We start from the raw sequence: 18,136 nt of genomic DNA on the forward strand, positions 1-18,136 counted from the left end.
GTCTCTCTTTAGTGTAGGGAGCTGTCGTGGATGTCAGCGATCTTGCGCTGGAAGAAGATGGCTAGTGAGTCGCACAGTTCTTGTGAGGGCAGGATGTCGTTGGCGTTGGCGCTGGGGTTGGAGACTTCCTTTACGATGCTGAAGAGCTCTTTGCTGTTCTGTGCGTTGTTATCCAAGCGGTCTTTGAAGGAGGATCTCTTGGCTAATCTGATGAGGTGGTGATGTCTGCAGGTGGCGTCCTTGTGGGCTGGGTGGTTGTCCGGTGTGCGTTCGTGGAGCCATATTTTCTCCATTTTCCGGCAAGTGTGTTTGGAGGTCTGGAGTTCGTCGGTGAACCAGGTGGCTCTCTTACTGGCATGGCTGTTGGAGGGTTTCTTGAGCGGGGCCAAGGTGTTGGCGCAGTTGTCGATCCACTGTCTGAGATTGCAGGCGGTGGTGTCTGTGTTGGTGGGTGGGTTCTGGGCGAGGGTGGTGATCAGCTGGTCTTCGGTGACTTTGCTCCAGCAGCGGCGACGCAGCTGTTGGGTGCGGTGGTGCGTGGTTGGTTTCTTGAAGGTGAAGTGGATGCAGCGGTGGTCGGTCCAGTGGAGTTCGGTGTGGTCGAAGGCGACGTGGGTGCTTGCGGAGAAGACGGGGTCCAGCGTGTGGCCGGCGGCGTGGGTGGGTGCGGTGACGAGTTGTCGGAGGCCGAGGTTGGCAATCAGGGTGGCGGAGTTGGCGTTGTTGTTCTCGAGGTGGAAGTTCAGGTCCCCGAGGAGGATGTAGTCAGTATAGGCGAGTGCGTGGGTGCTGGCGAGGTCGGCGATGGAGTCGCTGAACTGAGCCCGGGGTCCAGGTGGTCAGTAGATGAGTGTTCCTCTAAGGGTGGTGTTGGGGTCGGTATGGATCTGGAAGTGCAGGTGTTCGGCGGTGTTGAGGGTGTCGTCTGTGTGGGTGATGGACTTGTGGACAATGGCTATTCCTCCTCCGGTTCCGTTGGTGTGATCCCTGCGGGTGATCTTGTAGCCGTCCGGGATGGCTATGGCGATGTCGGGCGCCGAGGAGTTGTTCCACCAGGTCTCGGTCAGGAAGGTCACCTCTGGAGGTGTCGAGCAGATCCCAGAGCTCGACGGCGTGTTTGCGTGCGGAGCGGGTTTGAGGAGTATGCAGCGGAGGTGGTTGGGTCCAGTCCTTGGAGGTTTGGTGGTTCTGTCGCAGGTGAAGCTGCAGGTGCGGCAGGAGAAGCGTCCGTGGGTCCGCTTCGGAGTGGCCTGGAAGCAGGTGTGGTTTCGGCCGGCGTTGAGTGCGTGGAGGCTGCTGGCGTCATAGTGGAGTCTGGTGTCATGGCGTTCGCGGGGTCCAGGAGTTCTGGCGATGGGCGTGGTCCAGGCCCAGACGGGCGTAGACGTCGGGCGTAGACGGGCTTGCCTTATCTGCCGCCATTTTAAGGGGTGCTGGGAGGGAGGAGCAGCTGGGAGGCGGGAGGCAGGGGTTAGCGAATGGGCGCGGGGGGTGGGGCCGCAAGGGCAGCAGCGGGAACGGCGAGCAGGGGCGGTGGGGCGAGGAAAGACAGTGCCCAGGGATGGGCACAAGCGCTGGTGGAGCTGCAGCGGGTGGGGAGCGACCTACCTGGCAAGGTCAGGGGTCGCTCTCCTCACAGCACGCTGCCGCCAATTTGAAGGGGAGCTGGGAGGGAGGAGCAGCTGGGAGGCGGGAGGCAGGGGATAGCGAATGGATGCGGGGGCGGGGCCGCAGCGGCGGGAATGGCGAGCAGGGGCACGGGGGGCGAGGAAAGACAGCGCCCAGGGATGGGCAGCAGAACCGAGGGTGCAAGGGCACAAGCGCTGGTGGAGCTGCAGCGGGGGGGGGAGCGACCTACCTGGCGATCTAAGTCGGTTTCGTACCTCCTTATCAAATCCTTTCCGCAGGTTTTCGTGCAAATATTCTGCGACCTCTGGCACCGGAGCCCAGTCAGCTGATCTGGGGTGCACAATATCGCTAGGATTTAATGTGAAAGGAGTATTACTTGAGGACTCCGGAGTTGAAGAAGCCATTTTGGCTTTCTTTTTGGGAGAGGCCTCCTCGTCAGTCGTGGTGGTATCGGTATCGGTGTTAGTGGTATCAGTGTCCACATATACCCTCTGTTTACTCTTCGCCTTGCCTCCCATGGAGTACTGATGATGGGCGCTCGCAGCAGGGGGAAGCGAATTCAGTGCACTAGCATGCGACCATTGACTCTCCTGCACTGCTTCAGAAGCTGGAGTATCTTTACGTGCCTTGTCCTTCTTAAACCCATGCCGCTTAGCAAAATTTTCAAGCTGCTTTGTGATCGGTTTAAGAGCAGCTGCCAATGCTTGCTGCACAGTGTTGGGCACTGTGCTTTCAATAGCCCTGTACACCGAGGATTGGACGGAGGTGTCCAGAGCCGCCACTATATTATCTTCAATGACAGTCTCCTGCTGTCCCTCATAATAGACATCCTCCTCATCTTCATAACACACCCACTCTTCCATTATAATAGTGGGGCAGTGTAATCAATATTCTGTAGTGATGACAATATAACACATATATCTCTAGGAGGAATAATGGGGGGAGCAAGCCCACTTGTACGCAAAGTCACTGAAAAGTACCAAGGCCCCCTCAGCAAAGCTGTACTCAAAGTATTTCAGCCTAATATAGGCGTAGGAGCCGAAATCACACTATAAAAGGAGCGTGTGCTCACTCCTGCAGGGCACTATTCTTGCAGCCAGTCAGGTGTTCTTCCTCCCCCAGCCTTCCTATGAAAAACACGGTAGAAAACTGAAAAACGGGCCGTCCTGGCGTGCGCAGCTCAACACGAGCCCAAATCAGTGCATTAAATGGGCCGGTACTCACCGGTACTGAGTACCGGCACTTTTTATTGTTAACCTCCTGAGTACCGGCACTTTTTCATCGCCTCGGAGCGTACCGGTACTCATAACTGGATGTGGCTGTCTGAACGCCACTCTCAGTCAAAGCGCCACCGTAGCCCTGTGCCGAGCCGCCGCTGAATCATTCAGCGGGGCTCATTACCTTTTGTTAGTGTTTTTATTTATTTATTTATGCAATTTTATATAGCGCTGACTTTACCCGAAGGTGTCAGAGCGCTTCACAATAGGAACAGAAATTATACAGGATGAAAACATTACACAAGAACAGATTACAAAAGCAAACGTTAAGTAACATACGGTACAGTGACAATTGTGAGCAAACAAAACTACATGAGGTAGTAAAAATTGTGAGCAACCAAAAATACATGAGGTAGTAAAAAGCGCACAAGAGTAAAAAGTGACAAGTGTGCAGGTTACAAGAGAAGACAAAGTATAATTTAAGGTATAAAACTACAATATATGCTAGACACTCAGGCACAAGAACAAACGTTACGTAGGCGAAGGAGGCACTTGTGCAAGTGTCAAAGGTAAAAACATGAACGAGGTAGAAAACTGTGTGTTACAAGGGCAAAGTGGTGAGTGCATGTTGCAAGAGGGTACCAAACACAATACATGGATAATACTGCAGTAAAAGGCAAACACTGTGAGTGACAGGGCCCGACCAGACCCTGCACCGTAAATCACAGGTGTGAAATTGCATAGGCACTGACAGTCCAGACAACTGGCTGAGAGTCTGCAAGGAGAAAGCCGTGGGAGGAAGGAATTGCATAGGAATTGCAAACAACGTATTTAATTCTGTTGTGAGCCTTTTGTGCCAGTGAATGTCTGCTTTTGTGTGCGAGTGCGGAAGCGACAGAAAGAGCATCAGGACATTATATGAAGGTATTTTAACCGAAAATGTGAGGAATGTTTTGTATGTGCATGTCTGCTTGTTCTTGGGCCTGTGTGTGAGTGCGTATACATGGACGAGAGAATGTATGAATTCTGTACCTAATAAACCAAATAAGAACTGAACATGCAAATTTTTTTTTAAAACGCAGAAACTAAAGCATAACACATTGTTTGGCCTTAATTTAATTTTTTGTGAGGAATTAACCACTTTATGTTCATACATTTATCATTTATTTTGATGTGTGGTGAAACTGCTGTAACTAATATGTTCCTTTAAATGCAATGAGTGGCTTACACAGTTGAAAGGGGCATATTAGGAGACAGGTTATTAATTTTCTATATATGTCATGTCCACATGTGCAGAGGTAATTTGCACATGCAGGCAATTTGAGACTGTTAATAAGTGTAATTTAAGGGCAAAATGGCAGTAGGATCTTTATATAATCATGTCCCTCCCTCAGCTCCGCCCCTTGACCCACCCCCTAGCTCAATTTGATGAGTACCTGCACTTATTTTTCCCCATTTAAAGCACTGGCCCAAATCCAACCAAAACCAGCCCAATGAGATCGCATGAGCTGCGCACGTAGGACGGGTGCCACCCGGCTCCTGCGGTGCATGTGGGCGATTAGGGAAGCCCCAACACGCCTGAAGTGCGCGCAGCTCAAACCGGCCTTTTTCACGCCGCCCCGCAGCTTGGTACAGTCACGCCGAGAAGCGCGTTGACACGGCAATTAACTCCATCTGCGCCGGTATTCGGATCAAGGCGCGAAGTGCACTCACCCAACACTGAAAGAAAAACAGCATAACTCGTGAAAATATGCACAGTAAGTAAACAAAGAAAAACTTTCATTTAACCAAATTCCCTTAAACAATGCCCATCAAAAGCATACACTTAAGCGCAGCGTGCTCTGTAAATTCTGGCATATCACCCACTGTAAACAATTAACAGTATCGGAGGGTACTTAACTCATGCTGTGAGCAGTAAAGAAAGAGGATGATGGGACTGTTCCCAGGGTTCTTATGAGGGCTGAGGAGGCGTGGCTGATGCAAAGCATCGTGGACAATGTAGTTTGTTATTCTAAATTGTATGTTTATTGGCTGCTGTGATTTATACAGTAAAGAAAGAGATAGCAGAAGACTCCGGTCCTGTAATAGAATCACAAGATGTGGAAGTGACACCGAGTTTCGAAGACGTCGGTCCTGTAATAGAATCACAAGATGTGGACACGACACCGAGTCTCGAACCTTAGTTTCCAACACCAAAGTCGGCAATCTAGCCGATGAATCACATCTTCTCTCAACTTGGCCGTACACAGCGCATTAAGCAACTAGACCCGAAGGGCTCAGAGCGCTATACATGAACACCAGTTGCATTACAGACAGATACATTAATTTTTAGGCACAAGGATATTAATTTACTAAGAATCCCAGGATGTTTGAGTCTCCCACCACACACCAACCTGGTTCCCTAGCTGCTAGGTCTGCCGCTCTAACCGTGACGCCACCCCTGTGGTTTGTGTTATTAGACCGCAGCTCGAAGTAATAGTCATCCCAGTTTACTTTTAAAGCTTTCAGTTGGAGTAAAGAAACTACGTAAAAGGTAGGTGAAAATACAGCCATACTGCGTGAGTGACCGTAGCCTAGCCTCTTACATGTGAAAAGGGAGGATATACTGACCAATAAGACGAGGACCCGCGCCGACCAATCGCCATCTGAGTGAATGGACCAATCATAGAGTTACTTACATTTGTTTCCCAGGAACTGTATATTACAGCCGGTCCATCTGTTCTGCACACTGAGGGCTGTCATTAGTGCTGTGCAGAGATCTCTTAGTGTGTGCACGGTTGCAAAACCCCCTCGGAGACAACCAGCAGACAGGATGGCAGCGGCAGAAGCTCAGAAAGTGCTTGTGTACGGTGGAAGAGGAGCTCTGGGATCGAAATGCGTGGACTATTTCAAATCGAGGAACTGGGTAAAATCCTTTACTGTTACACCATCACGAACCAACTGTATCTGTTTCTCACTTAACAGTAACCATCTGCTGCATGCCATTGATTAGTTGCAAAGAAAAGCGCGCTGCTGAGGGCCAGCATTGGAAATCTATAAACTTTTGAATGCAGATGAGATTTGCAAATTTGTCATATCTCTCCCATTAGCAATTATTTTGCTGTCAGTGTTTAGAAGCAGCTCTGAATCATGCGTGCATGTTTCATATGTGTATTACTGAAAGTAAGTAAAGACGATACTTCACATTAGCGTATTCTTCTTCTCGTTTGTCCTGTTCGTTTCTTTCCATGTTTTATACTGTTCACAAAGTAGTATTCTTTATTATTTCAGTTTTAAGCATCTAACTCCGTTTTAATTCTTCTGGCATTGTTTAAACGTTTTATATAGACCCCGGCATGTCTGAGGCTGCAGGTCTGGGACTGATTTGCTGCCCGTGCTCTTAATAGTGTCACAGCGAGACTTCTCGTCTCTCTCTCTGTCGGGGTGGATGGGTCTCACATGTTCACTCACTGACCCAATCAGGCGCGCAACACCCACTGGGCTCACGGGGCTTCAGCCCCCTTCTCCCCCCGTCGTGTGTGTCAGCCCGGGCTGACAGCTTTGCGAGCTGGCGATCGTCTAATTGCAGCCGCACCCGAGTACCTAACAGGTCTTTTAAAGACCATTTACTTGTAAATTAGGCGTTTGTTTTGTTTTCACCCCTTCTTTCAGTCACTCTGTCTATGGTTGAAAGAATTAGCCCCCCCCCCCCGAAATATTTTTCATCCCCACTCCCCCACCCGAAATTTGGCTCTAGTTGCCCGCCTGGACCCAATATACATGAATATTTATTGTGAGCCTTTTTAGATTAGTGGCCAATTGTACTAGAAATGTACCCTGTTTCTGCTAAAAGTTTGACTTTTGTTCGAAATCATCCTTAGACATTGAGATACAGCTCTGATAGGAATAACCTGGACTTTGACTTCGCCATGGACACTTTTAACAGAGGTCGGTTCATCAGAGGAGATTTAACCCTCGTTACACAAAGAAATATGACTGCACCTTGTTGTAAAAGCAAACAGAAAATGCGACTTTTTTACAACTCCTTTGAAAGAGAAACTAAATCCAGTGTGGAAATATAGTACTTGCATGGGACTAGCTGAGCATTTACAGCACTAACGTTAAACGTTCTTCGTAAAAAGACTTTGTACTTGCCTTGATGACAATCATCCTTATTAAATGTAATATCTGCCTTGATATAGTAAAACAGTCTTATAAATACGATCAACATACAAGTACACGGTATTCGTGTTGACTCTCCCATTTGAAACGTTTTTTCTGGCTTATTAGAATTTACTTTCAATGTTATTGTAACCTAAGAGACGGGGTATTTTATTCAATATAATATATGAACTTACTTTTGCTCTTACACCCAAACAGCTTGAATCTATGGTCTTTTGTTTATACTTCTCTTTTTAAAAACTAAATGAAACCTTTATTGTTGAATTGTACATTAATTAACATTGCAGCGGTAAAGAGATCAAACACAGAATGCAGGAAGCAGGCAAGGGGGCAACGCCCCAGTTCATTATAAGCAAACGCAAGCCATGCCAGGGAAAGAACCACGGGGGCACGACATTCAGAGACAAACACCCTCACCCCCCCCCCCAATCCTGGGATCTCATCCAAGGTTGAGCCATCATTGGGCTCCATCACTGTCCTCGCTGATCAGTGCTTACCCAGGGGACAAGCGCCTGTGCCCCCAACTCCACACAATGATATCCTCCTCCACGTTTTCCTCCCGCCTGTCAAGCTTCTTCTTCTGCTGAAGACCGTTCAGCTCATCTATATCCTGCTCATACTTCTAAAGGAGGTACTATATTGTAGATCTGTAGAAGACCAGTATACTACAATTGGTTGCAACTTATAAATAATGCAAACCTATTAATAAGTCACCTGTACAATCAGCTGTAGTTCAGGATGTCTGGTAAACGGCAGATATGTCTGTTTTCTGGTAATGAACTCCATCACTGCAATAAACATTCTGCCTTAAGCATAGAAAAAAGCGCAGAAGAGTTATTTATACTGTTCCTTGTTTAGTACGCAATAATTCTGATCAATGACTTGCCTTGTCTGTTGACCTTGGGAGAGGTACTAACAGGTCACAACTAAACTGTAATACATACGTTTATTCTCAGAGGCAAATGGAAATGTCACAATTACCTAGAAGTAAGAATTTTTTTATGCAGTTCTTGTAGCATTACTTACGTTGCATATACATATTTATTTTGAGCAGTTTGTAACAATGTAGGACATGATCCAAATCTCACCAATCTGAAAGAAGATAGACATTTAAGTATTCTGTTTCTAACCATGGTGCCCGGTCGTTAAAACAAAGAACATGTACATCTTCTGCTTTAAATCTCACTACTGGCGAATATTCCTGCACTGTAAACTGTTTGAAGGTTACATATTTTGAGATGCTTTTCTCATTCAATCTAAGACCAAAACATATTAAAAATAAAGGCCATCTTTTTCTTGTTTGCCAGTGGGTTGCTTCCATCGACATGGTAGAAAATAAAGACGCCAGCGCCAATATCATTGTGAAAATGTCAGACTCTTTTACCGAGCAGACAGACCAGGTAACGTATTTTTGTTTACAATTTGGACTGCAACGATTGTTTATTATATATTTTTTTTATTTGTAATAAGCGTATTGTAGTGAACGGTATGGTTGCATCAGGCTTGCTGCACTATTCAGAGAGGTACCCTAAAGTGTAATTCTTCTTTTACATCCATTCATTTAAATAGTCGTCCATAACTGTGCAGTGATGCATGTGGTAAACTGGCTTCGATATGAAGAGACACCTCCGATTTAGGTGCATGGGTGGCTTTTGACTCACAGTATTGTGTTCCTAAAACAAAGATTAATGCATTGTTTATTATATTGAACGTATTATCATCATTCACGACTATTTGCAAAGATATGTCTTTCCTTTACATCACAATCTTCTGCCCTGATACTGTGTAGACACAGTGTCCTCTTGGAAAAAACTTATGATCAAATAACATGTAAATGTGCATCAAAATATATCAAGGTGGGCTAAATACAGACTGTGGCTTGATTGTAGGTGAGGGGGTTGACTTGTGTCTTAATAGACTACATTGTATTATCCCTGGCATAGCATGTGCTCAGGTTTTGAGTCAGTCCCTGGATTTACACATGCGGAGAGTATTTACAAAGGGCCTAGGCTACATGTTGGTATTATTTGCAAACTAAATGTAAACCAGGCATGCACCTGCTTTATTTGGAAGTGTTCCGTAGTTCTACAATGTACGGTTTTAGTATAGCACTAGTGTTCAAATCTGCAGTACCCAACATGTTTGTATAACTGCTTGTTACATCTTCAAGGTGACCACAGATGTCGGGAACCTTCTAGGTGAGCAGAAGGTGGATGCCATCTTGTGCGTTGCAGGAGGATGGGCAGGTGGCTCCGCAAAAGCAAAATGTAAGTCTTCTCTTAACACTATCAATATTGTGGCAGATTTGCAAAGAAGCAAATAGAAATCGATATCTGAGGTATGAGTTCACTGCTCCTTGTTGGTGCTTCAACAAAAGTGACATAATGTTTGGGAAAGTAATGCCACGCTTTACTAGTCTCTACCTTTCTATAGGCCATAAATGGAATTTGAGGAACTTGCTCGTTTTTAGCTCGAGCATTCAAGACCTCCTGTATCTACTGTATTATATACTTATTATACACTTATATGTGTATGTATTGTACGTTGTGGGCTCTGGAGATCAGCCATAAGACTTGTCTGCTTCCGCTTAGGGACTTTTTTTTTCTGTTCAACTGCCTCTATTTAACTGTCTTTATAGAAAACGACCAGCAGAGGTCAGTAAAATAGCAGAATTGCTTTCTCCTGAGGGACCTAGTTTTTTAATTTTTTTCTGGCAACTGCCTCTATTTAACTTTCTTGTTAGAAAACGACCAGCAGAGGTCAGTAAAATACCAGAATCACTTTAGCATTCTCTAGATTCCAGTCCTTTAGAAATTGTCTTCCACGAGCACCCGTCGACCATAATATTTTTTTCAAATCTTGTATTTTCATTGATTTGAATACCGAAGGCCCTGATTTTATATTAAAAACAGAGCTTTGGACTATACCATTTCCAGCTGAAAGGCGATATTTCTCTCCATGTGTTCCCATACGTGTTTTGCAGTTTGGTACTTCCTTTCCCTCCATGTTAAAGAACAGTAGATGTTTCAGCACCAAGGCTAATGTGCTGCATAGCTAAATACATATACGGTCCCAGAGGCGAGACCGATTGCATTGCAAATGCTTGTTTAGAAAGCCGGATTCTTTGGTTTGTGCCTGGGAAAATTGTGATAAGCTCTTGGGTAAACTATTCTTGACTCCCAAGTAGTGAAATGTGTGTGCAACTGGAGTCTACTTGTAGGAACTGCATGCAACTCACGGCTACTGAGGGCACAGTTTAAAGTACTTGGCAATCAAGTGAGGTGATGGTTATGCTTGGGCCATTATGCTTGGGCGGGTCAGGTGAAATAGGTGCAAAAAGTGAAGAAAGGTGCAGAAAATGTTGCATTGCAATACTTCAACTTGTCGATCAAGAGAAACTAAGTGATTTGCATGGACAGGGCCCAGTTTTACTGCAGAATTTATTCTCATGGTACTCTACATCTCGGAGCTTACGCTCCTCCTCTGCGTGTCTGGTGACGGTTCCTAGAGTCCAGAGAACCAGGATGGGAGGTCAGTCGTTTAGTTTTGCGGCCGCTAGACTTTGGAACTCTCTTCCGATACTGCTGAGGAGTCAGGGTGAATTTTTAGCCTTCAAGAGAGGTTTGAAAACCCACCTGTTTCCAAGAGCAGTGTGACTTCTGCAGTGGTGGTTTCGGCTGTGCTGAGTCAAAGCACCAGGATACCCTCTGGGTGACAGTGTAGCGCTATATAAGTATGCAAATACATACATGCAAATACATACATTTACCATAATCCTTTCATTCAGAAATACGTTATAGACCAGTAGATCATTAACAAACAGGTTTACTTTTCAGCTTGATACATAATTCAGGTGTAACTTATTGTTTCCTGCTAAGCACGTTATGTCCACCCATCATTTGGCAATCCTGTCCATGTGGTCGTGTCTGGCTTCATTGCTAGCAGAACTGGAACGGGTATATTACCTGGTTCATGTGTTTAGGCATGACATAGCAGTGTAGGTCCATATGCCTCCATTTTGGTATGTGGGCCCAAAAACCCTCTTCATCCATATCCAAGTGAAATGCATCCACTAGGTGGATAATATTATATATAATAAATATTGATATAAAACCTCTTATGCAAGCAGGTGTTGGAATAGCTTCGCCTAATGTCCCTCTGGTGTCTACTTAAGATCCTAGCTGATGCCAATGGACCATAACTGAGAAAAAACAAAGGTTTCAGGCTGTTGATGTGGGCCAAAGTATATGGGAAATATCCCCATATGTCGAAGTATGTGCTCTGCTCAATGTCCAATAACTGACAACTGGAGTTAATAGCCTTAGTAGAAACTTACTGCATGTTGCCCTCTTTTTGCTCACTAATCTACTGACGTTAAGGTCCTGCAACTCCTCTTCATCTTTAGTGCTTCTGTGCCTGGGGAAGGGTGGATCTAATTCACGGATTGCCTCTGGGCATCTGTCCGCAAGTTGCTTCACTTAGCCAAGGGTTTGGCCTCCAGCTCTTGGGTACCACACAGAATCAGGTTGGGATTTCTGCAGTAAATGATTATTCCTCCTTTCTAGGGCATTGACTGATTCCCAACACTTATGCCAGGCACTGCATGGCAGGACAATGGCTCTGTGGCACTGCATTGTCTGAATTTCCCAAAGCCCCATTCTGTTCTCTCAGGGATGAGCTCTACAATCTAACCCATTCATCTATGTATAGTCAACAAATACGATCATAACACCCCCCCAGTTATACAGGAACCCAGTAGGGGTTACTGTTTTTGCATCTCCCCTTTTTCCTGGATATACTTTGCTTCCTTTCAGGCCTCCAGACATGCCTGTTTTATGCTGAAGTCCTCAAGTGTTAACGTTTGCTGTCATACATACCAATAACTAAGATAGCCCTATTATCAACTGGTGTAATCAGTTGTATCGTAGACCATTGCCAACAAAGAGCACATCTTACTCACAGAGAGTTAATATTTGTAGCATGTGTTGACCGACAATGCATATACTTAGTGTAGGAATGTGGTTTTCTGTTGCTGTAATCCCCCCCCCCACTTTTTGCCAGACTACTAATGCACTTTCACTTGATGTGCCCTGGGTCCCTGCCAATCCGGTTTCCAGGGGCTGTGTTCTTTCCACAAAACGAACCCTATTGGCATCTCTGGCCACAGGTCAGCCCCTGGTAAATGGTACCACAGGTACACAGGGCACTGTGACCAGGGAAGACCTCTAAGGGCAGCAGCACTTATTGTGCCACTCTTTGAGGCCCTGTACCTTTACACACGCACAAACACACACACACACACACTGCCTTTGCAGGCTTTCTGTTTTTGTGCAAAACAAAGTGAAGAATCAACATGGCACACATCCCTGTGTGCCATGCCTACAACCCACTGCCCTGGCATAGATCAGTCACCCCTCTAGCTGGGTGCCCTATGCCAGTGGTGAGGGTATAGGCGCATGAGCCATGTACCCCTACAGTGTCTAAGTCCATTCTTAGACATTGTAAGTACAGTGCTGCCATTAAGAGTATATGGTGCTGGGAGCTTGTCATTATGAACTCCACAGCACCCTAATGGCTACACTGAAAACTGAGAAGCTTGGTATCAAACTTCTCAGCACATTAAACCCACACTGATGCCAGTGTGGGATTTAATGAAAAATGCACACAGAGGGCATCTTAGAGATGCCCCCTGAAAAACAACTAGCCTCTTGTGGGTTCACTGACTGGTACACACCAGACTGCCACCACAAGACATGTTTCTGGACCCCTAGGGTGGGGACCTTCGTTCCCTGAGCCCAGAAACAAAGCATTTCCTGGGCGGAGGTGTTCACACCTCGCCCAGACCAGGAAGAGCCATCTGTGGCAGGTGAGCTTAAAAGGCCTGGCAGCCTTTGTAATGCGCCCTCCACCCCCCACCCCCTGCAGCCTCTACTGCTATCAGGAGCGGGCCCCCTTCCTGTCTCCCCTCCTTTTTGGCGAGAAGACCGGCAGGAATAACTAGCCAGCCCAGAAGGTGTGCCTACCTCTGCCAACTCCACCCCTCAGGTGGGGGAGGTGAGGTGAAGCCCACTCTTCAGTGCCGGCCATCTTGCAGATGGCAGGCCCTTCCCAATCAGGATTAGGGATTGTGCTCATTCCCCCCACATGGGGTGAGCACATCCAGGTTGTAGTCACCCTAAGGTCATAAGGTCAGTAGCCTATTGGCTACTGAACTCGAGACCCCTAAAACGCCCCATAAATACAGTATTTAGGGGGGCAGCCCTGAAACAAGAAGGCAGATTCCCGCAACCTAAAAAGAAAAAGGATGAAAGAAGACGCCAACAGAGGAGACTTCAGAGAACAACTGACTGTGCCCCGACCCTTCTGCAGTTTCCAGAGATCCTGTGCCACGAATAGTCTTGTCCTGCAGCCAGCGACCTCCAGAACCCCTGAGTGGACTGACTGCCTTCAACAAAGACCAGATCTCCTGTGAACAGCAGCTCTGTTCAGAAGAAACACCAAAGAAAGACTCTGAGCCTCCTATGGAAAAAGAAACCTGACACCTGGAACCAACACTGCACCCGTTGCCTACGGCCCGAGTTCGAGTGGCCTTGGCTCCCAAAACCTTGTGGCCTGCTCGTCAGCAGCCACCAACCGGAACCCCATATCCCCCATTGGATAACATTGGACCTCAGCACTGTGCACCCGCCGCCCTAGTGCTACTGAGGGTGTAGCTAGAGTGCATCCCTGACCCTGGGTGACCCCCGAATCTACCCCTAGAACCTCAACTCCCACTACCAAATACTTACCTTAAAACCGATAACAATACGTTCGAGGCATATGAGCTGCAGATTGTATACTTTTGCATAGATCGCCATCTAGTGTTGGGCTCGGATGTTTGCACTGTTTTTGTCTTGGTAGAAGTCTTTGTAGTCACAAGGTAGGTGACTCCTCCCTAGGACGATAGTGCGCATGGGCATCAACTCCATTCTTAGATTGTTTTTTCTGCCATCGGGTACGGGTGTACATTGCTGCGCTCCGGGTCGATATCTGTTTCGAATCCCCCTTAGAAGCGCAATTCTCTCCACTCAACAGTATTATCTCGATCACGTTTCCCTTTTCAACGCACATCTTCAAAAAGTACTTCTCGACCTCCATCTTCGACGCGGGACGTTGGGCCTCTCCGCGCCAACCACGCCTGCAGTCAATGGAAAGGACTCCTTTAAAAAAATGCCCCAGGTGTGGTGAAACATTTCCACACACAGACTTGCACGAGGTGTGCAATCTCTGCTTCTCCACAGAGCACGAAGGAAAGAACTGCAAGGCCTGTGCATCGTTCAGGTTGAAGAAAACTATCGGTGATCGTCGGGTTCAACGTCACGAAATGTCTTGCGGAAGCAGCTCGATTCTGGACGTCTTCTGAGAAGAATCAGAAATTCAGCCAGAACAATCGGGTGATGAAGAAGATATCTACGTTTCTGAAGCTGAGGACTCCGACGCCAAAGAAGAGACAGTCACCCTGGCTCAGCGGTCCTTGAGTACCGAAACCCCTCTCTCAAAAAACAAACCGAAGGCACCGGTAACACCCTCGCCCAACCTGCTCAGGTCGACACAGACAACATACTTCAGATGCCCCGCTCTTGGGCCTGGCTATGAAACAGAAATATAAGCCTTCCGACTCGGGCGCGAGTCAACCCCATTCCGGCGCCGGGAAGGGTTCCCCAGCACCGAAGCCACAAGGTAAAGATTCTTCGTCGATGTCAAAGCTCTTGCATCAAAGCATACCAAAGACAAAGACTCTGAACCGAAGAAATATTCGGAGCCGAAAAAGGCTTCGGACTCCAAAAAGTTGTTGGAGCCGAAAAAATTCTCTGAGCAGAAAACCCATAAAGAGTCTAAGACCCCACAAAAAGACTTACTGACTCCGTCCAAAGAAGACCCGGTCCCTAAATCTCCAGCACCAAACAAAGACATTTTGCCCACTCAGCCCGATTTTTTTTTTTTTTTTTTTTTTTTTTTTTTGACCCAAAACAAAAAACTTTGTTTATTGATCCAAACACGGGCAAACTAGTCGCTAAGCCTCCAAAAAGAGGAAACTGGACACTTCAGAGGACCCTTCAATACCTCACAAGACACTAACACTTCCCCACCGCCTTCTTCTCCTCCAGTTAATGAACACCTATTAATGTCTCCCCACACTCCCCACAACCTACAGTTTCACCTCAGACATCAGATACTGACGATGATGTGGGCGGGGATACAGATCCGCAGGGGGGTGATAATGATGATTCACATACCATCCCACATAACGTAGACCCTTGGGAGGACTACAATACCCCGACCCACATAATGACCTGGATGTCTATCCATCTAAGCCGTCACCACCAGATGACAACACTGGGTTTGTGCAACTAATCACCAGAGCTGCCCAATACCACAGAGTTCCCTTACACTCTGACCCCTTAGATGAAGATTTTTTGCAAGAAACCTTTGCACCCTCGCAAAAATCAACAAGCACCCTGCCAATGTTAAAAGGCTGGGTAAAACATGCCCCAGAAGCTTTTAAGGACCCAGTCGGAGCCAGGATTCTCAACCACAGGGTGGGTAAAAAAAATACAAGGCAGCTCCTAATGACCTAATTTATATTAACGGTCAGATCCCCTTGGATTCCCTTGTGGTAACTAATGCATGCAAGCGGGCAAACTCGCAGGGTACAGGCGACACCCCACCTCCTGATAAGGAATCCAACTTAATTGACGCATCAGGGAAAGGTATCGCGTCACAGGCTGCAAACCATTGGCGCATCGCCAATGTCCAAGCTTTATTGGCCAGATATGATAGAGCCCACTACGAAGAGCTTGAAAAGCTCATGGAACACCTTCCTGACCAGTACACGTGAAAGGCCAACGACCTTATCCAAGAAGGCAAATTGATTACCAACACCTCAATAAAATGTGCATTGGATGCGGCCGATACCGCATCTCGCACAATTAATACTAGTGATTTGTTGCGCAGAAACACCTGGCTCTGGATTTCCGGATTCAAGCAGGAGGTTCAAACTGCTATTTTAAATCAGCTGTTTGATCAGGAACATCTTTTCGGGCCCACAGTTGACACATCCCTAGAAAAGATGAAGAAGGACACCGAAATTGCTAAGTCTATGCGGCCTTACAGTTCCCTTCCCCTAGAGGCTCCTTTCGCCGCGCTTTCTACAGAGCCGGCTCAAAAACCACGGGTTCAGAACTGCCCTCTTCCTCCTAGAAGAGCCCCACTCAAACATCCCCCAAAGGTTACTTTCGCGGACGATACAGGAGCAACAATAATAAGGGAAGAGGTAGCGGCAACAACAACCGCACCTCCCCTACCACTGAACAGTGAATTCCTTCCACTTCCCCCTGATCATCCCACTCCTGTCGGGGGACGTCTTTCACAGTTCCTACCTGTCTGGCATTCTATCACAACAAACAAGTGGTTAAGGCAAATTATCCAGTATGGTTATTGCCTGGAACTCACTTCTAAACCACCCCCTCCCCCCCACCCCCACCTCCCAAACATTCCTCCCAGACAGCGCCCGATGTCTTTAGAACATTTAACACTTCTCAAACAAGAGGTTCTCTCTCTATTACAAAAACATGCAATAGAACCAGTCACTTTGCCGCATCAAGGCACAGGGGTTTACTCCCTCTACTTCCTAATCCCAAACAAGCACTGGCATTGCCAATAGGTCTCGCAGTAGGAAAGTTGGAGCTATTACAATTGCAAATAACAATGCCTTTTATTTTTGTTTTCATTTTAAAAACATAAAGGGCTTTGTCATTTACAAAACCAATAGTCCAACTTTCCTACTGCGAGACCTATTGTGCACTGCACAGTGTGGGTGAAAGTGGCACTGCGTGTATGTGAGTGGCTTTGAGTGAGTTGCGTTGCGTGGGTGAGTGGCGTTGCATGTGTGAGTGGCGTTGCGTGTGTGAGTGGCGTTGCATGTGTGAGTGGCGTTGCATGTGTGAGTGGCGTTGCATGTGTGAGTGGCGTTGCATGTGTGAGTGGCGTTGCATGTGTGAGTGGCGTTGCGTGTGTGAGTGGCATTGCGTGTGTGAGTGGCGTTGCGTGTGTGAGTGGCATTGCGTGTGTGAGTGGCGTTGCGTGTGTGAGAGGCGTTGCGTGGATGAGTGGCGTTGCATGGGTGAGTTGTGTTGCGTGTGTGAGTGGTGTTGCTTGGGTGAGTGGCATTGCTTGGGTGAGTGTGGCATTGCGTGGGTGATAGTGGCGTTGCGTGGGTGTGAGTGGCGTTGCGTGTCTGAAAGTGGTGCTGTGTGGGTGAAAGTGGCACTGCGTGGGTGTGAGTGGCGTTGCGTGGGTGAGTGGTGTTGCGTGGGTGAGTGGTGTTGCGTGGGTGAGTGGTGTTGCATGTGTGAGTGGGGTTGCGTGGATGAGTGGGGTTGCGTGGATGAGTGGGGTTGCGTGGATGAGTTGCGTTGCGTGTGCGAGTGGTGTTGCTTGGGTGAGTGGCGTTGCGTGGGTGAGTTTGGTGTTGCGTGGATGATAGTGGGCTTGCGTGGGTGTGAGTGGCGTTGCGTGTCTGTAAGTGTTGCTGTGTGGGTGAAAGTGGCACAGAGCCTTTGATGTGGCCTGGCGCAGGAGAAATGCTGCTGCTGCTAATTAAATATAAAAAGTGTTTAGGGACTCACGGCTGCCGAGAGTAACAAGGCAGTGCTGGGAGGGGGGCTGCGCACCAACTGAAGTGCTCTGGTTGCACGGCCTGCGGCCGGCCGTGTGAAGTGATAAGCCTTTGAAGTACACAGGCATGCTGTGACGGAGGTGTGACAAAAACCACTTGAAACAAAATGCCACTTCAAAGTTTATATTGTTTATTCTTGGAGGCAAAGAAAATACGAGTTTGCCAGTTCAAAACAAAAAAAAGCACGGGGGCCAGAATCTTTAAGTGACCTAAACTGGAAATAGTTTTAGTACAATAACTGTGGTAGTAGAAATCGTTTCAGCCAAAAGGCCTGGTTGCAGCTTTGTTTTGTTAAACGGGGTGTGTTTTAAAGTGAGGCGTTGGGGCTGGAAAGTTTTACGATCGGCCTGAGAAGAGAAATGTCGAACAAAGACAGTATTTCACTGCAGGATGGCAGACAGCTGCGGAAGGT

At 47.2% G+C, this 18,136-nt stretch overlaps 1 protein-coding gene across 1 annotated transcript in view; it reads left to right on the forward strand.

The window, feature by feature from the left end:
* The first annotated feature begins 5,524 nt into the window (after window positions 1–5,524).
* QDPR (quinoid dihydropteridine reductase) overlaps window positions 5,525–18,136 on the forward strand; it is a 106,096-nt gene continuing 93,484 nt past the window's right edge. Inside the window, exons 1-3 of the mRNA XM_078678428.1 lie at window positions 5,525–5,751; window positions 8,315–8,407; window positions 9,178–9,274. Coding sequence (XP_078534554.1) covers window positions 5,659–5,751; window positions 8,315–8,407; window positions 9,178–9,274 — 283 coding nt within the window. The 5' untranslated portion in view covers window positions 5,525–5,658. The remainder of the gene's footprint in view (window positions 5,752–8,314; window positions 8,408–9,177; window positions 9,275–18,136) is intronic.

This window comes from Lissotriton helveticus, chromosome 2_2, assembly GCF_964261635.1.
Source record: "Lissotriton helveticus chromosome 2_2, aLisHel1.1, whole genome shotgun sequence".
Lineage (NCBI taxonomy): Eukaryota > Metazoa > Chordata > Amphibia > Caudata > Salamandridae > Lissotriton > Lissotriton helveticus.